This window comes from Trachurus trachurus (assembly GCF_905171665.1).
Source record: "Trachurus trachurus genome assembly, chromosome: 3".
Taxonomy (NCBI): Eukaryota; Metazoa; Chordata; class Actinopteri; order Carangiformes; family Carangidae; genus Trachurus; species Trachurus trachurus.
The window spans coordinates 10,147,015-10,173,587 of NC_139893.1; the positions used below are offsets into that span (position 1 = coordinate 10,147,015).

The following is a 26,573-nucleotide window of genomic DNA, read 5'->3' on the forward strand; positions in this document are numbered from 1 at the left end:
GATGTCACGCATGCAAATCGTGTCAACAACAAAAGTCACTACGGTTTACAAAGACTCATTTATATTCTCTCATGAACCAAACCATCTAAAGATGCTACAAATACTGCAAGTTACTAAAAAAAATGTAAAAGAAAACCGTTACTTTTCTACACACAGGGCATAAAATGAGCTGGTACTATTGTCCTACCTGTCTTTCTTTGTTGCTGCAGAGTTTTGGTCAGTGATCCATTCTTGAACAGAGCCCCGTGTCGCTGTCTGTCTGTGCAAACTGAAAACTGAAGTTTTTTTCCTTTTTTTTCTTGCGGAAAAATCGCCTCCTCCGAAAAACTGCATGAAATGAGAGCAGGAAAAAAAAAGGAAAAGAGGATTGCACAGGAAGTGATGACGCAGCTGGATGGAAATCACTTCTTTAAATCAAAAAAGATGATGATGAGCTTTGGGGTTATCAAATATTTGCAGACAGGGCTGCTAATGTGTAGTCAACAGTTTTTACTGATGAACTGAACTGGCTGTTTCCCAGTGGTTTCCAGATGTTTCTGATTTCATAAAAGTAACATGAGAGTTTCTATCTGGATATACTAAAATTAGCAGCATGTTATGACTACAATGGCTGGAGTTATTCAAGGTACTGTTTGCCCACATTAAATCAAAAACAGTTTTTATTGGAATTTGTCAAGACAAAGAGAGTCCAGAGCTGAGTCCCTACAGAGTATTTTTCCAGTGTCAGATTCGTACAGATCAGAAAACTGTTGCCAACACAGTGAGCAGAAATCATCAAAAGGGATTTATCGAGTCGCAAAGGCATCAGTGTGTCCTGCCAAGCCAAGTGTCCCGTGACCCCAGACCTTCAGAGACCCAGAGTGGTAATTAATTTGTGGTAATTAAATGTGTTTGGTAATAAACACCACTACCGTGCAGTTACACACCAAAAAAGAAAAAGTGCAGGCCCCTGAGTCACCTGTGTTTCTTGCCAGATTTTGATGCCTTGTAAAATCCAGATGCTCCAACTGAAAGACAGGTAGCTGGTTTGTTCTGCAGCAGATGTAAAGCATGAAGCAAAAAGAAGTGCAAATGCAAGAATCACAAATATTACATAAATTTATTTCAAAGTTAAAGGTATCACATGTACAATAGTTAAGAACACTTTCAAAAGATCTCCCAAACCTTTTTTTATCCACTCTCATCAAGTGCACAGCCCAACTATACACAAAATAAACTTCTTTGAGCTCAGAGAGAAACACCACGCCGATGTTGGACCGAGGACAAAGAAGCGACAAAATAAAAGACTATACATTGGATTTGTATAGGCAGTTGAAGAGGGCACTGACTTCAATAGGGTCTTCAACAGATGAGGATCAATAAATAGCACAGCTACGATTACTATGACATCAGCAAGGAATTGCATCGATTTCTGTAACAAGGTTCAAGTGAAACTACCGTCCGACGTCAGATTTAATGTAATGCATTAAGTCATGGATTTCACACCAGTTATCAGACATGAGACATAATGGTAGGAAGGAATAAAGGATTGAAAACACGTTTATAAAAGATTTACTATAAAACATGCATTTTCAAAGAAGGCTGAAGGATCTATATTTTACACTAGTTCCTTTGTCCTGTGGTAAGAGCAGTACTTCCAAGTTATATTAGTTTTTGGGTGGAAAATATCCACCAGCTACATGCTAACAGATCATTCCTGCAGCCAGGAGGCCAGTTAACCAACCATGATAAGTGGCACCAACCAACATCTGGCTGTCTTACTCTGAAAGCCGGATTGGCTTGTAAAATTAAAGGACTGTTCCGCTTTGGACTGATGGGACTCTGTCTGACAGTGGCCAGAAAGAGTTAGAGAATATAAATGAAATTTATCTTGTACTTATTAGTCTTCTTCACCTTCGCATTATTTTTCATCGCAAATTCTCTGATGACTTGGCACTTCTGCAAACTAGACAGCAGGCGGAGAGTAAATTCTGATTCTGGAAAATGTTACTTAAGACTGTTCATTCAAGATTGTGCAAAAAGGAAAAATGAATTTACTGTAATCTCTTGTGCTGCCTGCAGAATAGTAACAAGCTGTAACGACAGTACCCAGCTTTTTTATTTAACACCTGGCAGGGGCTTTTTTTTTCACCACAATCACCTCAGAAGTGTCACACTTGAGATATAAACCACAAATGAGAGAAAGAACGTGATATAAATTGAGAGCTCTGTCACAGTGTTTTTTGTTGCTTTTTTGTTTTTGTCTTTTTTCGTTTCTTTTCTTTTTTTTGCTTCATCAGTAACTCTTGCTCACAGGGCAGTTTAACTGAGAACAACATGTCGGTCGAATACAGATTTCCGCTGTTCCTGGACCTGCCTCCTCCAGCGCTGCTGGGCATGCTCCACTTTGTTCAGCATGTTTGGTCGCGAGTGTGAACGGGACAGAACATTGTGAGCGTTGGCAAAAGGCTGCTGGTCCTGAAAACACACAGAGGTGAAAATATAATGAGGTGAAAATCTCAGACATCCTGTAGGTCAAACTTAGGTCAATCTTTGATGATCCACCAGGAGAGTGAATACAACAGCAGTGTAGCAGGTCCACAGAGCGCTCCACTGACTTAGCATTGCACTCCTATAACAGGATGGGCAGTTAAAACGGACCAAAACTGATGCAGCAGAGACACAGATAACATCTTTTTATTCCATCTATTCTTCTTCCTTATCCAAACAAAGTGTCTCACTCTGTGCCTCCCTTCGCTTTTACTGCTCATACTTTTAAGTTAGAAAAACTATTATTTCACTCAGTTGGGCTTCATTTCACTCTCGTCTTTGAACTTCCATGGTTTTATATCTTTTTGTTAAGCACTTTGTAACTTGTTTTGAAACAGTGCTGCATAAATAAAGCTATTATTGCAGTCGCTATCAAGCAAACCACATGATAAAAAAAAATGCCCAGAACAATAAAGGATTGGGAGGATCACTGCCACATTTTTACGGGAATTATCAGCTGGGAAGCCCCTCTGTATCAAAGACCGACTAAACATTACAACCCACCATTTCCTCTGTAATTAATGTAGCAGCGGTACTTCCGTTTTATTCATTTTCTACCAAATTTCTCTTCTTGTATTTGGGTCCACATTACAATACAGGGGCAAGGTGATGTGCTACAAATATCAGTTCTCAAGGCTTTCTGATAGATGAGATAGGGCTATAACTGTCTTTTTTGTGTGTTGTTACACAAAAAGAAGAAGTAACAAATAACAGCTTATTTACCAGAACACCATGATGCTGACCATTGTAAAACTTGTGGTGCCGACTTCTGCAAAGTCACATTTTTATAGAGAGTGAAAGATTTTCTAAGAGAAACCTCTCATGTTACATTTCCTCTTGCCTGAACACTGCCAGTGAAAACACAGTGCGCTCAGCGAGGCAGCTGCAGTTCACCCTTTACCCTCGAGCAATAGCAGTCAATGTTTCCCTTTATTTAATATCTAACTATATCTAAATACTGCCTCATGCTGAAGAACACCAAATTGGTTTGCTACTCTTTAATGGTGCTTTTTTTATATTAAATAATTAGGAATGGAAAATAGGCTAAGGCACAAATCAAGAGTGTTTTTACATGTGCTGCACTTCCAGGATTATGCTAAAACCTCAGTCAATAATTAGTTTCCTTTCCCATTTGCAACTATATATGGACTTGTTCTGGCACATCTAAATGTAATTTTTAGATCATCTGGGAAAATAAACAAGTGATATTTCACATTTTAGACTGATGACACATTATCACTACAGCCTATAAGGATGTGCAATTTCACAGTAAAATATAAATAGTTTCAGTTTAATAAGGACATTTGTTAGACTGACACAAATCTACAAGCAGTGATCTGATCCTGCTGCACTTCGTCCTCACACAACACATACTTTCCCTCCCTCGTGTCCCATGTTTCCAACATTAACTGGTTTTCCAGCAGAAATCTAGCAGCATTAACCAGGTGCCTTTTAGTCCTTTAAACTCAAAAGCAAACGTTTATTTTCACGTTTCAGAACAATATTAGCACGATGAACATGTAGAGTGTGTTGTGAGAAAGGTTAAAGCTGCCTGCACAATGTACTTGTCTGAGAGCTTCCCCGCTGCAGGCGATTGCCAGTGATTGTGGTCACTAATGGACTCTCCAGTGGAGCCTCCCATAAAATAAAAATCTGATATGGAGTGAGACAGCATTTTCAAAGACGATACACCACTTTGTGTTTTGAGCAGATCCTAGCGCAGAGTATTGCTTGAAGCATCTGTTCAAATGGGACAGGCTGCTGTAAAGCCCCATAAAAGCTGCCTACATGGTGATGTTATTTGATATTTTTCATGTTTGTTTCAGATTTTAAATACCTGTATTCAATTTAGTATTTATAGAACTTCATAGCAATTTGGGCATTTATAGCTCAGCACAAATCCACCCATTCAATGCCCTGCCCACAAACAAGTGTTTGAGCGTTATTGCAGGGACACATGACCTTGTTAAAGTTTACCCACAAATTGTAGATCCCGCGTGATATTTTGTGCAGATGGAGGTCATTTACGCACACATAAAAATTCTTATGACAAGAGAGAGTTCAGAGTGACTCATGTTGTGCGTACAAGGATGGGAAAAAAACAACTAGCCTATATAATTCTCCTTTGTTCTGTTAAGCACTTAGTAACAAGAAATGTTCTAGATAATCCATCATTATTGTTTATGTATAATACCATGGCATTAAAAAATTGTGTTTTCTCAGTGGCAATGTCTGATGTGTTATTATTAATTATGATGAACACATACCCCAACGTCATCATCGCTTTGGATAAGCTGCGAGTGTCCAAACAGACGCCTCTTCAATATGGGCTCCAAGAGAGTGAGGTAGACCATGTAGAGCAGCAACAGGCCCAGAATGGAGAGGTACATGATGATGGTAAACTAAAGATAGATGGTGATTATTGGTCAGTATGACTTTCTTTTATATGCACAATTCAAATATAGAGAACACTGTGAATCAAATGACAAGAATTAAGTAAATAAATCCATTGATTAACAGACAAATCTATTGAAAATAAAGTCGAATATGAACCCAGTGAGTAAAATATGAGGACTGATTTTATCATTGTGAATTAAATATCATTGGGATTGAACAGAAATCAACAATCTTTCACTCTTCTGACACGCACATGATGTCAACTCACCTTAATGGTTCCTGAGCTCCTCTCCTCATATTTACACTCACAGCGTAAACAGTAGGCCTCCACATCTTTTCCATCCACTGGCATGGGTTCAACTACATGGAGACAGTTACTGGAACAACAAGAGGACGGCATTATCAAGATGACGGATGAAACAGGAAATGAACAGCTCACATCACTTTCGAGAAAAGTGTAGTGACACATCATTATTATAACATACCAGTCTTTGAGAGAAACATTTTGTTTGTAGATTTGGCCCTCGATATCTTTGTAAGGTGGGCAGATGCATTTACAGCGAATGTCTTCTGAATTCTGTAAAAGGGAGATTACACATTTGATCACATACGTACACACTTGTATAACTATAAATTTCACATTTTCTTCTCACATTTTATTCCATTTTCTTAATCTAAAATCAAATGAAGCTAATTTCTAATTTTATTTTAGGGTTAGGTGACACACAGATGAAACTGATGTCATCTTACCATTATTATCATCATAATTTCCTAAACAGTAATTAGTATTGTTAGTTGTCTTGAAAGTACAACCATATGGTATTTGTACTGTATTTTCACATTTCAGAGATTTTTGTTGTTGTTAATTCCAGTACTTTTCTTGTTCTTTTGCAGAATCAAATTAATTATGTAAAACAATAACAGAGACAGTCTGAATTATACAAAATAATTTAAATTAGCTTCACTAGACAATAGACATGCAACAATATAACATCTTATTCTGAAACGGGCCACTCTACATGCTACTGAGAGTACTTTTGCTTTTGATACTTCCTCATAGCAAAATTAGGAAGTATCAAGTAAACAGTGGTGAGTCTGCACTGTGATACTGTCTAGTAAGGGCTCTTTGCACTTGTGCCACCACTGCTACTGATACAAAAACCATTGTTTTCATATGACAGCCATATTATATCAGGGTTTTTCCAGATGTTTTGTCTTGTTTTGGTGCATTTCTGTCGAATCCCTGTCACTTTTTAGTGTTAGCTATGCCACACTGCACCCATGACACATACCAAAGTAGATTAGTAACCCCACAACAGCCAATATATGTGCTACACACAGTTTGCAGTTTGTTTGGTAAGGGCTTTACGTTACAACTTTAGTATTTTTGCTTTAATTGAAACTCGCAACGTTAGCTACAGCTTTATACCGGTATATATTGTTTAACAGGTTGTCAGGAGTTAATTTCCTATTGCCATTATGACACCGACTCGAGAGACGATAATTCCTTCGTGGAGGGGTTTACAGAGGGTTTGTTTCAGTCTGTTAACACCATTTTATCTTGATGTAAGTTAACCACATTAGCTCGCCCCGGCGGCTAACGTTAGCCTTACCTTTGCTGTCACTTGACTCAACAGCACAAAACAAGCCAGAGAGAAAACCTCGACAACAAACACCGTCTTCATCTTCACGACCCGCGTAACAGATATTTCCTCCTGTTCCCAACGAACAAGCCGCCGGTGGTCTGCTGCTTGTTCCTTAAAAAACACAACAACAACTACTACAACAACAACCGCTGCAGTTAGTTACACATCAACCGTAACAACTAACGACATTAGCCATCCAGCTAATTCAGGGATAAACAGCCTCAGCTCAGCGGCTTCCGAGCAGCTGACTTGTAGCTTCCGGAGGTGGTCGCTCGGTTCTGTTCACCGGGCTGCGCCGACTGTCTTCATCTTACTGTAAAACACGGTAGTAGGCTGTGCGGTGACATGGTGGATAACGATGCATAAAAAGACGGGTCGATTGGGGTTTGTTTGATCATGCATTCAAAACATACCGTTTAACCTTTAATCTTTTAGCTTGAATAAAAATGTTGAGAAGATTTCGCAGGAGCAGCGGGCTACACTCCGCCCTTGTCGGTGCCGCGGGGGAGTACCTGAGATTTAAAACGAACGCACCCCTTGGTTCGACCTGATTGATAGGTGGACACCAAGTGGAGCTTCAGTTTGATGTGGTTGTACAGCACAGTGGATGACAATACATAAATTGTATGAAAAATATTTAATATAAATAATATGATTTATTATATAATATAAATTATCATCATCATTATTTTTTTTCAAATCATGTAAAGCACTTTGAGCTGCTTTCTGTATGAAAAGTGCTCGACAAATAAAGTTTGATTGATTGATAAATTTAGATTTAAATGGTGAACAATACATTGCATGCAAGAACCTAAAGCTCAGTCTTTCTCAGCATTTTCCAAAACATTAAGCTCAAATCTTAGTTTTTGTCCTTCACAACAGGAGTAGAATTTCTCCTCCATTCCAGCCAATTCCTTTGCATTTATATACTATTTACTATATCTACCTACATTTATATCTATAACATGATATATGGAGCTCTTACTGTGTTTTTTAATCATAATGTAGGTGACAAGCATGTGTAAAAGCAATACATTTTGACCTGTGTGGCTAAAACAATGACAAAACAACTTTTCATTTGGTGGCACTGGCCAATTACCTGAGACCAAAGTTCCTGAAAAGTAAATGAAATGTTCTGTGTGAATTAGGGCATTTTGCTAAGTTGTAATGTACCATTAAACTGTTGTGACAATTGCAATTGTGAGTAGAGCATTGTGTTTATCCAAATACCGTGTCGCTGGTTAAAGTTTAACTAGTGTAAAACAGCAGTAATGTTGCGTGAGAGTATGTTCATAGACTAGAACTTAAATTATTAAAAAGTCATTTTTTTGTAATAAAATGAGGCAGGAGAAAAATAACACAGAATAAGTGTCCTATCTTTATTTACAGCATATTAGATGTACAAAACCATAAACAATATACATACATGTATCATCTAAGACAGGTGAATAGCTCAAATCTATTTTACAGGACATTTAATTTCTTTTCTTGGACTCTGACCTTATATTGTTCAGTTTCTCAAATCCCTTCACTCAAAGACGTGAGTGGTTTTCTTTGGTTGCTAGTCCACAATAAAACATGTACTGGTGCATACTGGTGTCATTTTGCTGAAGCAGCTGATGTCTCATGAATGCATAGGATCCACTGTCTTTTTTTTCTTCTTTTTTTTGGAAAGTGAATAGGTTTTTCAAGGACAGTAGCATTCATTCAGACACACTGGAATATCAAATACATGGGCCGCCAGCAAATGCAGCAATGCTATGCTGACAAAATGTATGTAGCTGTTACATAACATTAGCATTTCACCTAAAACTTTTTACATCATATACAAAAGAGTCATCAGAATAATTGCTTTTGTGGTTCCACTACTTCTTCAGTAGTGCTAATTTTCCCAAGAAAATATTTGTGCTATATTTTGTTTCTGACATTTAGCAGTATTTTTTTGTCAACAACTCATCTCTACCTGTGAAAGTAGCCTATGTTAAAACTAGTATACAGTATCACTGACCGTCAGTGAACATCTGTTTAGCTACCATATTTGTTTTTTTGTGTTTTTTTTTTCTTTTTTTTTATCACAATGTTATCAGCAAAAAATCTCATAATGTTGGCATGTACAGTGTTTAGCAATACTGGAGTACACAGACTTGTAGTTTGGATTTAAATCCTGAGATGGTGACTAAATGAGAGTATAAAGTCTTTACAAATCTTCTGTTGCTTGTTTAAAACACATTTCCAAATTTCCAAATAAAGGGAAGAGATCCTGATCCTACGCTCTGAACCACTTCACTGCTAATATTCTCCCCCTTTAAAGCCCCAGTTAAAAGTCCACTCGTCTTACTTTACTTGTCCACTTCCCCCTCAGGATCAGTTTTATCAAGTGTGTGGTCCAGCCTAGTGTTGCTCCATGTGAGAACAGATAACTACAGAATAGTCTTATAGAGAGAGCTTATTGGAAAAACAGATACTGCGGCCAGTATCTTCTCTAAGTTTATTGTGTAAAAATCCAGAAACCCTGTGGGAACCCTGTGGGAACCCTTCTTAGGGGCGAAGGAATCTTAAGACTTTGGAACGCAGGAAGCGGATGAAGGATTTAGGGAACATTTCTCTTGATTCTTGGGCTGTGTAGTTGAAGAAGTTCTGCGGGTGAGCCAGCACGTCAAACAACGCCTTCATGAGCTTCTTATCCTGTGGACAACATGTAGTGGATTAATGTCGAGCAAAGACGTGCTGCAAACAAAGCATGAAGATAGAAACACGGCAGCAGCCTGTGTTTTTACATTACTCCAATAGAGGGTGCTACATGCTCACTGGATCCAAGTACAGCAGGTACACAGATACACAAACCAAGAAACTATAAGGGAAATACCTTGAGAATTTCCTGGTGATTCTCTGAAGCGTATAATCTCCCATCTCTGACTATGTCTTCTATCAATTCTTGGTAGTCCTCTGAAAACAAATTAAGTCCATGAATTATTAGTGTAGCAAGACTAATCAGATATGTGTAACAAACAGAAGCTGCAGGTTGTTTAGCCTCTGCAGGGCTAAACAACATATTTCTCTCACCATCATATGTCACATATGGGACCTGGAAGCCTTTCCCACTGTTTCCCTCGTTGGACCTGAACTGTATCCAAAGCCTCTTGGAGCGGGAGGTGAAAGCGATGGGACGCTCGTACGTCTGACAAGTCTCGTAGGTTGTCACAGAGTTGGACAGAGCTGTGAAGTAAACATATCAGCACACATGTTGTTAAATATAATTACATCTGCTGAAATAAAATTGATTCTAGGATTTATGATAAGTTAAAACTCACAGCTCTTTCTCATCACTAAATAATCTCCACACTCATCCTCAATAGGCAGGAAGATCTCTGGAACAACAATAAGGATTCTGCGTTTGGGTGGTGGGTTGATGGTCCAAGTGCACTCAACGTTGGCTGGATAATTCCCCGGGTAGTTCGGAGACTCGATATAGCCAGTGAAGTCTCCCAGCTCTCCTCCACACTGTCGGTCTGTGAAGTGACACACACACGTGACAAATATGTTTTACTCCTCTTCTTCAAGCAGTGAGGTGAAGTATCTGGAAATGAATCCTAAAGTGCTGCACACTGTTACATACTTTTGCACTGCATGATGTTAGTTGATCCGTCAAAGTCGGTGGTGGTGTTTCCAGGACAGGACACACAGTAGTTTTGGCCAAACTCCCCTTGATATGTGCTCGTTGGACAGCGGATGCAGCGGTGTGTGCTGGTGTTGTAGTAATGTCCTGGAGAGCACTGGACTGCAGGAGCCAAACACACAGATAAGGTGGATGTAATACCTCAAATATCATCTTGAAAATAATGAAATTATTTTAGATAAGTTGCAAGATTACATGCAGCCAATAACATCTATCTCCCCCATCTCTCCTGAAAGTCTGGAGCTCTAGCAGGTGTAATGAAATGTCTATATAACATAACAGCTGCAGAGGGCAGCAGAGCTCCTGTCAGCGCCCTAAAGAGCCCCGTAGACTCAGCAGCACCCACATGATAATATTGTGATGGCCAATGAAAACTAGGTATAAAAAAACCCACAACCACAGATGTTTCGCCTTATCTGATAAATACACAGATTTAACAGTCAATCCCTTCACCTTTGGTCTCACATTCCTGGAAGGTAACAGCACTGCTGCGCTTGGTGACCAGATTCCCTCCGCAGGGGAAGCAGGAGGTGCGGCCGACCTCGGGCTGGTACGTCCCCAACGGACAGGGCAAGCAGGGGATGAAGCCGTCATGAGAGTACTGACCTGGAGAGCACTGACCTGAACACACATACACACACACACACACAAATATTTGGTCAAGTCAGACTGTGGACTGTGAGACACGGCAAAAAATTTGGACATTTTTATAACCTCTTTTAATCCAAAGATTTCAAAGCTGCACCTCTGTTGTTTCTGTCAGTTTGATTTCAAAACTTTTTTTTTTTTATCATATGTGAGATCAAAAAAGAAAGAAAAAACTCTGCCTTTCCATTAAGTTACGCAACTTGTGACAAATCTCAAATGAATGTTAATGCAGAGATGGCATCTCCGAGTGCACCTCCTCTCACACACCCCCGGGTGACTAATACAAACTAGGTGCAGTGGGAGTCTGCTGATAGCTACCCTTGTTTAGTCTGTCAGGGGAGATGGGATCAAGGATTCAGCCCCAAAGTGACTGCGATAACAGCGCAGGAGGAGACCAAAACATGGTGGCTCCTTTTAGCTTTTATTCAGCCGAGTCCACCTTCTGAATTCAAATGCATCTTGATAATCTGAGCTTCAGCCTCTTTGGTTTTACACAAAGCAGAACATCTGCCTGGGAGAGATCTGTATCACCGCACTATTGCTTCCTGTGTGGCTCATATACACAAAGCAGTTATTTACATTTGGGGCCTTTATTGCTTTTTCCTGCTTTTTGTTATATTATGTTTCCCTTTGGTTTATGAATGCTCAATTTTTTTTGTATCATTGTTTATTGCTCAGTAGCAACATATTGTGTCACCTTTTCTTTCTCATCTTGTTTTTCTTCCTCTGCCATGGGAGTCTATGGCAGCTCATTGAAACACATGGTAAAAAGTGCCCAAGTTTGGGTCTCATGAAGTTTAATGTCGCTGCATCATGTATTTAGACCCACCAACAGGTCATTTTGAAAGTAAGGTAAGTTTTTTTTTGCTACTCATCTGTCAAACTTTAGACCAAATTAGATTTTTTTAAAGTGTGTTTTGTCACAGACAATTGATAATGGTGGTAGAGTCGCCACTTCCTGAGGTTCATATTTCAGCAATGTTGTTATGAATCAAAACTAAACTCAGTGTCATCAGGCAGTAGCTCAAGAAATCTCATGCCCTTTGACCTCTAGGCTTGCAGTACACAAAGAAGCATTGCAATATGTTTTACTGTTTATGTGTCTTCTTATCAAAGAAAGGCCAGTTTGTATAAAATACGTTTCAAGTCTCAGCTGATTTTAATTTAAATTTAAATTTTTTTGTTCTATTTTAAATCAATGCAAGCAATGAATGCCCTCGACACAATGTTTTAGGGGCGACTCTGGGATGCTGGGGCCCCACATCGCTATATTGTAGTATTAAGGGCTGTACAATACACAATATTTCACACTAAAATATGGCTTTACTAGCAGTCTATTCAAATATCAGCGAGTGACCTGAGGCATAGTACATTTTAAGTATAAATACTTATTTACCCAATACAAATCATGACAATATTGTTCATTTTTTGTATTTGACTTGAATAATACATTTGTCTGCTGGACACAGTGACTTACCTCCACACTCTGACATGTTTCGGGCTCCAACCACCTTGGAGACTTCTCTTCCTTCAGGTCCAGGACAGACCTCACATGACATCTGTCCCTCCTCGTCCTGATACGTCCCGGCTGGACACAGCACACACCTTCCCTGATCCCCGTTGTAGAAAGTCCCAACACTGCAGCTCACTAACACACAACAGGGGACAAGACAGGCAGCTTGAAAACACCTCTAAAACACACAGTCATACACACACACAGCAAGTTTTAACTCACTTGCAGTGTTTCTCTACGTAATGGTCAAATTAAGAGTTGTGAGTCACTGTTCTAAATATTTCCGATATTGCCTGAAAAATAATACTCTGTGAGGTATCAAGCAGAAACCGATTAAGTTCTTCAGAGGCGGTGAAATCAAAGAATTTTCCTCAGAAACTAAAAACAAACACTAAAGGCTCTGAAAACAGACTGATGTGTCTGAACTTGTAATTAACACAGATTTAGCCGACAGATCAGTGTCACGTAGCGCTTGACTACAAAAACCATGAGAGTGGAGATAGACGGTGCGAAACGCAGACATGAAACAACAAATATAGCAGCGCGCCCTTCGGCTACACATAATCAAACAGTCGTAACCGCACTGTAGGTTTACACTATAAATACAGCGGCTCAATTGCATGACAAGACCATTAAAGTAAAGTAACCCAGACTTCATCAGCTGCCTCTCAAGTGTAATCAAATGGGACCATGTACATACTTGAAATGGATAAACACGTTGAGGAGCAGCCAGTGAACTTCTCACCACCTCTCACACATCAAAGATCGTAACTGATTCTGATGAAATGATCCACCAGCGGACGGTTTTAAGAGCTTTACTTGCACAGTAATGAACATCGTGAACATCTCTGGCCTTGTTTAGCGTAGCAGACAGAGAAAGCATTCAATAGGTTTCAGTGAGATAACCTCTGATAGATAAATAATCATAAACAGTAGCATGAAGGAGCACACCGTGGTTACTGACGCATTGTTAAGCACCAACAAACATTTAATCTGACTTGATTTTTATTTTTAGTGTGTTTGGTGATGTTTTTTTTTTATTAATATGTAATTACAAGTCAACAATGGGTAATTTTATCTCCATAATGACTTTAGGTGAATTGACTTTTTTGAACTTGATGTTTTTTTTGCCAATGAACATAAACAAGTTAATAATCCAAATTCAATAAAATACTGTAATGTTTATAATTCATTACCAGGTCCTTAAAGACACATTGAAAAAGTTTGTTTATTAGTTATGTCTGTCGATGTTTTTTTTTGTCTGATTCTTCATACACAACAATGCAAAGCTTGAATAAAAGGTTTTGCCTATTACATCTAAACTCCTAATTCCTTAATTTAAACTAAATCAAACAACTCTAGAGGGAAACACATGTTGTATAAAACCCCACCATTAACCTGTTATAATGTTTTTGCAGCCCACCCTAATAAATCCATACAAAATCACTGAGACAAAAGAGCAGCAGCCTTCTGCACAGCTGCCTTTGTGCCCTGTATCTGACACATCTTAATACTTGATACAACTTGACTGAACATCAGGGAGGAACTTTTAATACCACAATAAGCACCTTCGCCTCTTTTAAAAGCAAACACAGAAGCAAATCAAAGAGATTATTTCCCTCTTATCTCACCAAAGTGCAAAGGCTTGATTAAAGGGACTAAACCAGCGTTTTGCTTTGGTTCCTCCCATTCAGAGTGACGCCTGTAATTAATTTGGCAATTACTGCGTCTGTCTGATGGTTTTAAGAACTTGACACGAAAACTGAAACTGAAAACAAGAATAAATCAATTAAAGCTTGGGCCTCAAGCACAAAATGTGCCTCCGTAGTTGCCTTTAAGCTGTTTGTAAGCAGAGAAACCATCATCTCCAGAAGCTAAACACACACAAACACAGACTAACTTTAGATCAATTATACAAGGTGCAGCAAATAGTTTGATTTTCCTCGAAAGAAATAAAATGTAATTCTCTCAAGAGCAGTTCATTTTTTGAAGCCTATTGTTTATTCTAAAGGACCATGAGGAGCCATCTTTGCATTGTCCTCTAACAGCTTTTATTTGACAGAGGGAAGCAGTGAGAGAGGAGAGAGAGTGAGAGTGAAAGAGAAAAAAACCTTGAAGCCTTTCAAATGCAAAGAACGGTTCTATAGAGTCCTCGAATTGATGGCCCCAAAGAGGTTTAAAAGACCTTTCACCTCTATTCAAGTCCTCAGTCTTTGCCTACTTGATGACATAGGAAAACACTACGGTATCACAGTGGTTAGAGGCTGAACCCAATAAAAGGGGTCAGGTTTCTGAATCCCCCCATTCTGCTCGGCCCAATCGCTGCTCGCGCCCATCAAGCGGAGTCCCAAACAGCTGATGCTAATTGATTCCCATGGTGTGGCTGAAGTCAATTCTCTTTAGCAGTTTAGTGGCTGGGGGTCATGCAAAGTGGCCCCAGCTGGGGGGCAGGGGGGACACAGCACTCAAACTGCCAGCTTGAATCAACAGCACTTCCTAAACATCTTCAATGTTAAAACAAACATGCAAACAAGTCAACTACAACGGTCAAACACACTTGAACGCGTGGTGGACGTGTTGTGCACCAATCGCAGCATCTCCGAGTCTGGACCTGCACCGACGCTTTGTGTTCTCGTTTCACTTTTTGTATGAATATGTATGAAAATATCTGGTGTGGACATTTGCTGATTGCATGAAACGATCAACAACAGCACATATATACAAGTGGAAAGCGAAATATTCATAAAGTTAATAAACAAAATCAAAAAATCAAAATCAATTTTGAGTATCATTTGTTGGATACACAATTTATTTGAAAATGTGCACAGTGTCCAGGGATAAAAACTGATTTCGCACACATTAGAGAAGAAAAGTGGACAAAGATGGAAGCATATTTTCTCCAAATGCGCAGGAGGCCGTGTTGTCGTCCCTCTGAGGCAGTGAGAACAAACCCCAAATGGTTTTCAATGGAGTGGGCAAACTGAAAAGGACTAAACTGTGCTCCCAACTAAGCCAGAGCGGGAGGTGGGGGAGGAGGGAAAAATATAGGTCCTTTAAAGAGCTGGAGGTTAAGAAGAATGCCTCTCACCCCCCTACACACACACACACACACACACACACACACACACACACACACACACACACACACACACACACACACACACACACACACACATCCCACACCCCCACCCCTCCTCTCCCAAATTACATGTCTACACCCCTGCCATGGCCAATAGACTGCTTAATGTTGACCAGAAACCGTAGCGGGGGAGTTAAGGAATCAAGACACTTAAGACCTGTGTTGCTGAAAGATAGGAATAATGCACAGGCACAGATTAGGTTAAAATCCTGTCAGTGCGGCTCAACATCAGCAACAACCTCGATGTTAATGTGGAGGCCGGGAGGTTTGGTGTTTCAGGGAGATATAATATACGTAACACAAAGCTGGTGATTTTGTCGCACGTCAGGCCTCAAGTTGTCGTTCCTTTTTCTTACTCAGTGAAAACTGTAAACTTCAACACACTTGAAGATTGGGTGTAGTTTATGAATTGTCTCGACTGTTTGCCCTAGATGTGCACATATCGAACAAAGCAAACACCATTTGAACAAATATTTGGACGTCTCAAGACAAGAAAGGCACCAGTTTCCCCTGGCTGATATCAAGAGGGCGTTCGTCAGGCAGCAAACTCACTGTGAGGCCTGAAATTAGGGGCGCACGGCCAGAGAAAACACATGCCAGCCTTCCGCCCCGCTAACGCTGACAGCATGCGGTCGCATTCATTCATTTTCTCCATCGCAAGTCGTGTATAAAACACAGTAACCGGGAGACCCGCCCTCAGCCCTCATGTTACAGCTCTTATCCCGAGGAGATGCTGGAACATCTCACAGCTCCGAGGAACCAACAACAGTCTCTCTGTTCTCCCATCTGAGCTCGCTCAACCCTCCAACGAGCTCATTACAGCATGTCTGCAAACCAAATATGGCGCTCATCTGGCCAACACCTGCTCCAAATCCAATCATTAAACCAGCTTGTCTAAATATATCTCACTGGCATGGACCATTTCAATTACTTCAAGTCAAGACTATGAAGCGTGCTGTGTTGCCCGGAGCTGCTCACATCCAACAGCTGCCTCGCTATAGGTGCTGGACCTGCACTCACGGGAGATTAAATCCATCAATATCTAAAGTAGAAGCGATGTCTGGCTGAATGATAAAGTAAACAGTAAAACCAAACTCACCACATTTCCTGCCCACCAGCACCTGTCCTGCCCCACAGTGTCCCGCCAGCTCCGCCGGCTGCTCCGGATTCTTGGAGAGCTCGTAGTCGGACCCGGCGAAGTGGAGGTGGAACTGCTCCCGGTTGATGGACTTCCTCAGCGTCCTGATGGTTTTCCTGAGCCTCTTCTCGGAGCGTCGGCGCACGCAGCTCAGGTCACAGCTCTCTGCTGAGAGAAGCACTTGATACCACAACTGTCTCCGGTGCAAAAGTTTCACCTCACACGCCACTGAGAAGACTGGGAATTCATGCCTGGAATCTGCCGTCATGCTCACAGAGGCATTCACATAAAAATAACCCAAAGTCAAAGAGGGAACGCTTCTTGGTCACCATTCAAGTAGAAATCAAGGAATTAAACAGATAAAAAGCACTTTGCCCCAAACCCAGAACCCAGAACCCACCACAACCACCACCAGAGCCACGGCAAAACAGGAGATACTTTAACAGTTTGGTTTGTTTAGTGACGAACAGACAGCGGCGAAGGAAAAGAGGTGGAGGACGAGAAGCAGAAGGTCACAGGCAAGCGAGGAATCGGGAAGCGCAGAGAGACCAACCAACCTGTTACCTCCTCTGGGTTCACATCCAGCTCAAACTCAGCTGTAATGAACGAGCCGTCCTCCTCGCCGGCCTTCCTGCCGTGGCGGCTGCGCGTCCGCTGAGCCGATGAGGTGCAGCGCAGGCTCACGTAGCTGAACTGGACGTTTTCGGTGAAGAGGAACCTGCTATCTGTGGACATGGGAGACAAACACACACACACACACACATTCATACAACACACACAAACAAATGCACAATTGTTAACCTTAGATTGGATTAGATTTAGATTTATTGTCCTTTTCTGGATAATTGTTTCCACCTTGTGTTATGTGAGTGTATTCCTCCTGTGTTTGGGTTTCAGTGACCTGTTTTTAGGTTTTTAATGCATAAAAGTATCACATAAATTTGTTTATTGCATCAAGGCTGTTTGACTTTGTCAGGAACCTATATTTAAACAAAATTCAATAATGCTCTGGTTAAAATGATGACATTTGTGGTGTTAGGGTCGGTTTTGACCCGGTTATAATGATAAAAGCAACAATTAGAGTTAAAACTGAAATCATATGTGCAAAACCAACCGTTTCATGGATAAAGAAGCCATCAACATAACTAAGAGATGAGAAACAAATAGGATGATAAATAATAGTTTTCAGTGTGTTTTACAGCTGATTTAAGACTTGGGTCAAAACTGACCCCAACACAAGAGATGGGAGCAGAAAGCTGACAATAGGAAGGTTAAATTGAAGCCAAGGGGCATACTGACAAAAAAGGCCCCGGGCGCCCACACCAAAAATATTTAAACCAACATTTCCATGGTTAAGGAAGCCTAACAATGTAACCAAGAGATGAAAAACAAATGGGATGAAAATGTTTTTAGTGTATTCTACAGCTGATTTAAAACACGGATCAAAACCGACCCTAACACCAGAGATGGTAGCAGAAAGCTAGCACAAGACAAAGGTTAAAGAAATTCACAGACCACATTTTGCTGTGCATGAGGATGGAGAGGCTGAAAGAAGGATGGGATGTCACTGTGATAATTCCCTTTATTTGAGACAATTATGTTCCTTTTAGTGGCTGCGAGGGGAGTTAAACAAGAGGCCGAAACCCTCTGGTGAAGCAAAATAATCTTACAATCGGAAACCCCATTTGATTGATGGCTAGGTCAGACCTAACTGAAAGGCATGCTATGGCTAATTACATCCTCCCCTGTCACTGCCAGTCAAAGTGCAGCGCTGAGACATTCAAGACACTCCAAACCACATCACGTTCCCCACAAATTTCTTTCACATTTGCCTTTGGTTTTTGCTTTTACTTTGAAGCGGCCATCACGTCTGCTTTATCCTCTAAAGACTGTGGCTTCGGATCCTGGCAGTTCTCGGTCAACCCTAAATGTTTTTTAAAACCAGCAACATGAAGAAGCTGTAATTTTAATCCTCGTCTATCTGTAATCTGTCTCGCGTTTGGAGACAGTGATGGAGTTGCTGTGTGGAAGCCTCTGTACCTGAGTGTGCCGAGTTCAGGCTCTCCCTGAGCTTCTCCTGACTCCGTTTCAGGTTGCACTTCGCGGTGCCAGACTTAAACGTGGCCGTGGTTTTAATACGTGGAACGCTGGCCATTTCTGGACCTGTGGGACAGAGGGGGAGAAAACTTTGTCTTTTTTTCATCTGCTGATATACAAAGTGAAAATAAAGACAGCCCAACTTGTTCCCGAGTTACAGTTTTGTGCGGCAGAGCAGAAAGATCGATGCAAATCTGCGATGTTTTGTACTTGCCTAAGCAATACAAGCCACTGTTGTTCCTTTGTGCGTCAGCCAAGCAGGGCAGAGGCATTCCACAGGTCACCGTGTAGGAATCCTCCGTCCCTGAAAACACACAAGAGGCCGTGACACACAGACCAACACAGACAAAAGTTAGGGCCACAAAAGCCAAATAGGAGAGCAAACAGGAAGCATGTAGGGACACGAAAAGTGTCTGACAACTGTTCACACATCTACATCAACTACATCTAGAACAGCTTAACTTAGTTATGTTTCCATAAGCTTTAGCTGCGCCGCATCACTTTTCCAATACAAAGCTGCATCAGGAGATATCTGATCTGTATTATGATGTTTGGCTCTTATTGTGACAAAAAAAGCATTTCACATCATATTATTTTGTTGAGGATCTTGTTCCTCATCATAAAAACCTCTACTGAGCTTTACTGACGTCCGTTCATCCATTGCAAAGCTTCTAACATGATGATCACGAAAAATATCCTGATTTAATTCATTATTATCCTAAATTTAAAGCAGCTTCTAACAGGTTTATCAAGTAAGATATTAGACTTTCTGCAGCTGCTTCACTGTAACAATTGTGAGATGTTATTTGGTGGAGGACTGATTACAGCTCCTTCAAAAACAGCTGTATGAAGTCAGCTTAGCCATCATGTCTCTCAATATGCTAAACTCAGTGTTGAAATCTTTCAAATTCTGGGTTTCTGTTCGGGGCAGAACTGTAATGTTTTTATCTGTTTGATGAATAATAAGAGCAGGAAAATATAAAGGTGCATAACAGAGCTGAGAGTGACCTCTGTACTAGTGTAGCTCTACATGTGTCAGCTTTGGTGCATGAAATGAAAATACTCAATAACAAGAATAACGACTTCCTCTGCAGAGTTCATCCTTTGGAAATTCATGTACAGGTAAATGACGCCACATGGAGATCTGGCTCTGCCGACTCACCGCTGCTGATGTGAACCTGGGACTGGCATGTCAGGAAGCAGCGGTCCCCTCCCTCCTGCTTACTACAGTTCAGGGTGGGCTTAGAGGGGGGGTTTGCAGGTGGAAAACCCTCGGCCTCTGGATAGAAACCACAACAAAACTCCAGGGTAAAAAAGAACAGTTTTGATTGTGACAGTGAGGAAGAGCATGAACGTGAAGTTGAGGTACAAAACATCCGACGGCGCTGTAGCATTATGGGATGTTTCACTCAAGCGGGAGAAAAACCAGGTGACAGAGAATTAAAGAGAAAAAAGAAAACAGAATTCAAAGTATCTCCTGTTTTTGTCCCCCACGTTTACGTCCAATATCTGGGATGTCGCACACTTTTTCATCACTATCTCCACAGAGAGAAACAACTGCACTCAACAGATGAGCCTATAATACAGGAAGAGACACCAGCTTACCAATGCAGTCCTTTTTGTTCCAGTGCAGTTTATAGCCAGGATGGCAAAAGCATTCAAATCCACCAATGATGTTCTCACAACCCTGTTCACAACCGCCATTGTTCACACTGCATTCATTTATATCTGAGAGGAGAAGGGAAAAGCATTATTATAATTACAGGCTCCAGTTTTTCCAGCACATCAATGATGCTTTTTTAGCCTGACACATCTCTGAACCGAGCACTCGTGTGTTACGCTCAAGTTGTTCTGTGTGGCTTCCCTCCACCTAACGTAGCCTCACCTCCGCAGTGGGCCAGTCCATACATGGTGTAGCCTTTGTTGCACAGACACTGAAAACCACCGGGGGAGTTCACACACGTGTGATCACATGTCCGCTCGAAAAAACACTCATCTATATCTGTAATCAGAATCACACAGATGACATAATAGCAGGGCAGTCAGTCGCAATCTTCATCAGGAGGGATTTCCCACCCACACACATCATCATCATCATCATCAGCAGCATTTGATCCTGAACTCAGTCAAATGTGACGTGTGCACGGTGCGACGTCTCGTAAAAGTCCACCGGCTTTTGATAGTAATTACAGGTAGAATATAGGCAGAGCTTCAATGGGATGTCTTCAATGTAATTGCATCAGGTCAGCATCACTAAAAGGCATAAACTCAAATCTAAAGGTCCCATTAACAAAAATAATCTATGATTGAACACAGATGAGAAGGGGGGGTTTTCAAAATTCATCTAGATAACCTTTGATTTGTTTAGTAAAAAAGAATAATGTGGTCGCAAAAGAGAGCAAACATGGAGGTGATGGACTTCAGAAAGATCTCTTTTTGTCTTTGAAGTGAACACACAGTTTTCTCATTTTTACCTTGACAGGAACGTTCATCCGTCAGCAGCTTGAAGCCTTTTCTGCAGTTGCACTCGAAGCTGCCGATGGTGTTCCTGCAGAAGTGTTCGCAGCCGCCGTTGTGATGCTCACACTCATCAATATCTGTGGGGGAACAGGCGACACGACACGACAACACTTTAGCAAAACGTCTCATATAAATGCACTCAGTATCGCGCTCTTGCTCTCTCCGCGGAGGAGTTCTTTTATCCGACAATCTGACCTTTGCATGTTTTTCCATCCGGCTGCAGTGTGAAGCCCACGGGGCAGCTGCAGCGCACGCCTGTAGATGTGTCTTTACAGGTGCAGTCACACCCCCCATTGTTCACCGCACAGGTCTCTGAAATTACAACACACAACATGAATGTATGAGAGTGACCTACTTGTAAAAAAAATGTTACCGTTATTCTTCATAGTCAAATACCAGATCTTGACCTCTGATTGACCGAACATTGTTCTCTCATGTACTCAAGTCTTTGAACCTGAACATCTTTGAAATATAAAAAGATAAAATTCCTCAGAGTATTTAATTTTGTGTTAATGTTTGATTTCATGGATGGATGGATGGATGCCTACACAGGTAAGGTGCATGTTGACTAGGCTCACCCTGGTAACATGTATTATTTATTACACAGGACAAGGCTGCACACATGCGGCTGGCTGTGTATTCAGTAAAATGCACAAACACATAATGTTTTACATGTGCGCCGTGACCCAGAATCACACAACTGATAAATACTATATAACTATACAAGAAAAGATTCACACTCTGCCCTTCCCACATGGGAGGAAAACGTGAAATGTACCACACTGTCACAAATGCATATTTTTCAGGGTGGAAACCGAGGGCGAGAAGCCGAGTGCGTGGTCATTTCACAGTTTGCTCCAAAGGGCTGAGGAATGCTCATCGGTTTACTAGACATTACTCCTCTCTCCTGTTTAGCACCCCTGAGCCGTTCCTGGCAGCTCAACACGCCGTCATGTAAAAAAAAAAAAAAAAAAAAAGGCGGTGTAAATCGTTACCCATCAGCAGTCTTCGTTTGACACGTTTGTCCACCTCAGCGAAGGCTGTGGCGTTGTGGTCTGAGGACTCTGTGGTGGCTTCATCTCGTTCTGTGACACACACACAGACACAGAACCAGTCATTGTTACATATATTTGCTACACAAAATCGTTACTTTTACCAAATAAAACAAGCACCGTGACTTTCCTATTGACTTCAGCTCTGGGTGTTTGTGTTGGCCACCTCTCAGTAACCAGATGCATGTTTACACTTGAGACATTCAGCTTGCAGCGGCTTGGCGTGCGCCAGATAACGCAGCAGATCGCTAAAGTGAATCTGGAGACAACGTAGCACTGATATGACTGGACCTCACACACACACACACTGCTGCTGGTGCTGCTGCTGCTGGAGGGAGAGAGATATTACCCAATATCTGACGGCTGATCCTTATCCTTCATAACCATTGTGTGGAAAAATGCACACTGCCTAACAAGGACAACTGACAGAGAGATATGTTTCCAGTTACTGTGTTTTCATTCATTCATCTAGATAGCCCCCGCGTTACTAAAGACACAAAGTCCAGTTCGTGGTATAAGCCGCTCCTGGAATGTGCACTCCCTGTTTTGTTATAATCTTACTTTGGAAACATTTGTTATCAGAAGAAAGTCTCCAAAACATCAATCACACCTCGGTCATCCCCATTCGCTTTATATTTATGTATTTGAGATGTGGGGAAAAAAAAGCTGTTAAGCTGAGAAACCACTTTATGCTCTCCTGAGACAGATGCTTTGTACACCGCTTGAAAAACCTAGCCTGATGTGTTTTGGTATCTCCTCCTCAGGATTTTGTGATAACCGTGTGTCTGTTTCAACGATGAACGTCTGCACGGCGTGGGATTGTAAAGGGGCCGTTTGTTTTGAGATGGAGCTGAGACGTCTGACGAGCTCTGCCGTCCGTGCTTACCTACACACGACCTCTTGTCCGGCTGCAGGGTGTACCTGGCGTGACACCTGCAAATGGGACCGTTCTCCGTGTCCTCGCAGGTGTGCTGGCAGCCTCCGTTGCCATGGTTACAAGTCACTGTAGGGGTCAACAACAACGTGCAAAGCATGAGCCACATTATCAGTGCAACATCTGAAGCCAAATGGATCTACGGTGTGTGTGTCTGTGTGTGTCTGTGTGTGTTTATGTGTGTGTATGTGTCGACCACGTACAGATGCAGCCCCTCTGGTTCCTGGCGAGCTCGAACCCTGGACGACACTCGCAGGCCACGCCCCCTTTGGGCGTCTCTTTGCAGATGTGGGCGCAGCCGTGCTCCTTATTCATACAGTTGAGGCCCTCTGGGGACCGAATGAGGGAGAGAGGTACACAATGAAACTCTCCTACAGTGACTGACCGGCTCCACACAAAGGCACACATAGTGAGAGATTAGTCTGGCATCCTCAAAGACACTGATTGTTCTCACGCCTCACTCAATTCAAAAACATCCACCACTGTGTTATTTTTAACACTTCGAGGGGAGGAAAAAGAAGTTTTCTCAGAGCAGAAGCAAAAAAGTTGTTCTAAAGTTGATTCTGTGAAAATGAAGCTCCTCCAGCTTCTGCAGCACGCTTCCAGCTGAAAAATGGGATTATGAAGAGCCATTTATATCGATAGGTCACAGCTGAGTGGATAGGTCCACAGGGTTTTAAAAGGCTTGTCAAGACCCGATGAAGTGGAAAGTACTTGCATTTAAGTTGACTTCAATCAAGGAGACAAAACAAAGGCACTTCAGACAAATCTGTGACACAGACCACATAGGCCCGAGTGTTGCAGTTATTAACTTATTTTGTTCTCTGGGACTCAGAGATCCTTTTTCCCACAGCGTGTTGCTGCTGAGGATAAAAGCTCAGTGACGGGAGCCAGCTTGAACCTGTCACCCCTCATTGTGCCGTCACTCTTAGATTTGTATGTGAATATTGGAGAATTTGCAGGATAATTCTCTTGTCTGTTTTTTCATGCCTTAATGCGATTAGCAACATACAAGCATCCTGCAAAAACGCAAACAACAGCGTGAATCAGACACTTCAAAAAACTTTCTCTTCCTCCAGAAACTTTCAAAACAATGTCTAAATCTGTGGGGGTGACGCAGAATATTTTCAGCTCATCAGTGCGCTGAAACATCTGTGTTGTCAAGTAGGTGGACGCAGGCGCGGCTGCTGTTTACAGAAACACCGAGCATGTCGGACACTCACCCACAGAGCGGTGGATGCATGTGTGCTGGTTGTCGCTGAGGAAGAAGCCCTCTTTGCAGCGGCACTCGTAGCTGCCCATGGTGTTGACACAAGTGTGCTGGCATCCACCATTGTTCAGTTTGCATTCATCCACATCTACAGGACAGGGGAGCAACTGCATTAGTGTTTATACAACTCTGGAAAAGTATTTGTCATGTCCAACTAGAGAATAGCTTTTAACTCATCTGTTTCCCAAACACAGCAAATGTAATTAAGGCTTTTTTCTTTGCCCACTATAAATATTTATGAATTGTTTAAATTAATGCATGAACAAAACCAAAACTGTTTGTGTTAAGCTGCATTTTAAAACATGAGCATGAAACTTCACATTCAGCCCACACAGTCATGAACTCTTCACCATCAGAGCTGATATCTCACTTCAGAGGGGTGTTCAGCTGACCTTACCTAGGCAGTTATGTCCATCATGAGCCAAATTGAATCCATCATAACAAGTGCAGCGATAATTGCCTGGTATATTGGTGCACTCGTGTACACAGCCACCATTGTACTCCAGGTCACACTCATCAGTGTCTGAGGAGTAAACACCACAGAAATAAATGTTCATCTATATAATCAACAGTTTAAATGCAAAAGACTTGAACAACAGAAGATGTGTGGTGAATATGAAGAATGAATGGGAACAGGAATAACAAATGGGAAGAGAGAAGTGATGCTACAGCAGATTAAATGTTGTTGTGATGTTATATAAATGTATAACCTCTAAAAACTAACAAAATAACATCACAACTCTGTGATCTGACTTAGCTGAATCAAACAAGTCAACACAGAGGGAAACACATTACCTTCGCAGTGTTTTCCATCTCCTTTAAATCCTGTTTTACACGTGCACTTGTACGAGCCTTGGGTTGTCTGGCAAATAGCATCAATGTGACAGCCATCACTTCCCTCTGCACATGGATCTGCTGAAATCCACACAGGTCTTAAGGGTCATGATTATCCAAACACATTCAAATGCGCTATCAATAAAGCAGATAAGATGACGTTTTCCACACAGGCTCTCTCAGGTTTGCCATAAAATGTGCAAAAAGAAAAAAAAGAAGAAAAAAAAAAGACAGATGACAGAAAACTCACATGTCACCGATTAACACTAAAACTTAAAAGTTTCAAAGCAAGGAAATTGGAAAATTCACTTAAAAACTGACCTAAGAGTTAATAAGTTACATACAAAATAAACGTGTGTTAATAACTGGTGTATTATGAAGCACACACACCCCCCAGAGCCACAGTCAGTGTTACATAAACTACACGTTATAAAACTAAAGAAAAATTTAAAAGTCACCATTGGAGAGACAACAAGAGCGCACTCCTCAAAGCGTGCGTAAAAGTAGCACTCTCCACGACAGGAAAACACAACACACTCAGACACACTCATTCACACACACACTCACACTCTCACACACACACTCTCACTCACTCACACACTCACTCACTCACACACACACACACACACACCACACACACACCACACACACACACACACACGCTCACTACAGTCCCACCTCGAATCTCTGGAAGCGCTGCGCTTTGGCGACTATTTAACAAGAGCAAAAACAAACAAAAGTCCCTTGCGGCCCAAACAGCTCCCATGGTGATATGATCCAAGTTTAGAGGTCTGCTCAAAGGGACGCGTCCACACTGAAGTCGTGACCGAGCGTCCGCCTCATTTTCATTCTAGCCTGTCAATCTGCCTCACAAGGGGCTTTTCAAAAGAGAAAGGAGTGAGTAAGTGTGTGTGTGCGCGTGTGCATGTGTGTGTGTGTGTGTGTTTAAAGGAGAGCGTGCATGCGCGTACACGTGAGAGTGTGGAGGAGAAAGAGAAAAAAAGAAAAGAAAACAGAGTTGCGTCAAGTCAGTCGTATGGCCGGTGCAAAACCGGAAGTGTTGCGACTTGCGCAAAACGCCACAACATTAATGAGCTCGAAGACGGTTTTATTTTGAAAGTTTTAACCGGAAATAGTTTGGTAAACCTCATGTAGCCTAATTGAGTCTATGTAGGGGCCA

The 26,573-nt window shown here is 41.5% G+C and overlaps 3 protein-coding genes across 6 annotated transcripts in view; all 3 read right to left on the minus strand.

Moving 5' to 3' along the window:
• Positions 1-260, minus strand: part of dennd2b (DENN domain containing 2B) — a 47,039-nt gene extending 46,779 nt beyond the window's left edge. Inside the window, exon 1 of the mRNA XM_084000089.1 lies at positions 188-260. The gene's annotated coding sequence lies outside the window, so the exon portion shown is untranslated. The remainder of the gene's footprint in view (positions 1-187) is intronic.
• Positions 261-1,087: 827 nt separating this feature from the next.
• On the minus strand, positions 1,088-6,798 carry tmem9b (TMEM9 domain family, member B). Its single transcript, XM_083998608.1, has 5 exons — positions 6,540-6,798; positions 5,412-5,503; positions 5,195-5,303; positions 4,797-4,931; positions 1,088-2,457 (listed from the first exon to the last, which is right to left on the minus strand). Exons 1-5 carry the CDS (start codon positions 6,609-6,611, stop codon positions 2,302-2,304), a joined length of 564 nt encoding a protein of 187 aa, XP_083854734.1. The 5' UTR covers positions 6,612-6,798; the 3' UTR covers positions 1,088-2,301.
• A 1,139-nt stretch (positions 6,799-7,937) lies between these two features.
• On the minus strand, positions 7,938-26,345 carry scube2 (signal peptide, CUB domain, EGF-like 2). 4 transcript variants are annotated; one of them, XM_084001174.1, is made up of 23 exons: positions 26,072-26,345; positions 25,355-25,471; positions 24,957-25,082; positions 24,513-24,647; positions 23,493-23,618; positions 23,242-23,358; positions 22,299-22,388; positions 21,499-21,615; positions 21,258-21,380; positions 20,669-20,785; positions 20,389-20,511; positions 19,946-20,062; positions 18,998-19,087; positions 18,727-18,849; positions 17,244-17,411; positions 16,648-16,851; positions 12,374-12,544; positions 10,702-10,869; positions 10,189-10,350; positions 9,884-10,081; positions 9,636-9,788; positions 9,439-9,518; positions 7,938-9,257 (listed from the first exon to the last, which is right to left on the minus strand). In XM_084001174.1, the coding sequence occupies exons 1-23, from the start codon at positions 26,157-26,159 to the stop codon at positions 9,111-9,113; spliced, it is 3,060 nt and encodes a 1,019-aa protein (XP_083857300.1). In that variant the 5' UTR covers positions 26,160-26,345; the 3' UTR covers positions 7,938-9,110. The 4 variants fall into 4 exon arrangements, with proteins under 4 accessions (XP_083857300.1, XP_083857298.1, XP_083857299.1 ...); XM_084001172.1 differs by having other exon boundaries at positions 16,648-16,854; XM_084001173.1 differs by having other exon boundaries at positions 25,355-25,474.
• Between the last annotated feature and the right edge of the window lie 228 nt (positions 26,346-26,573).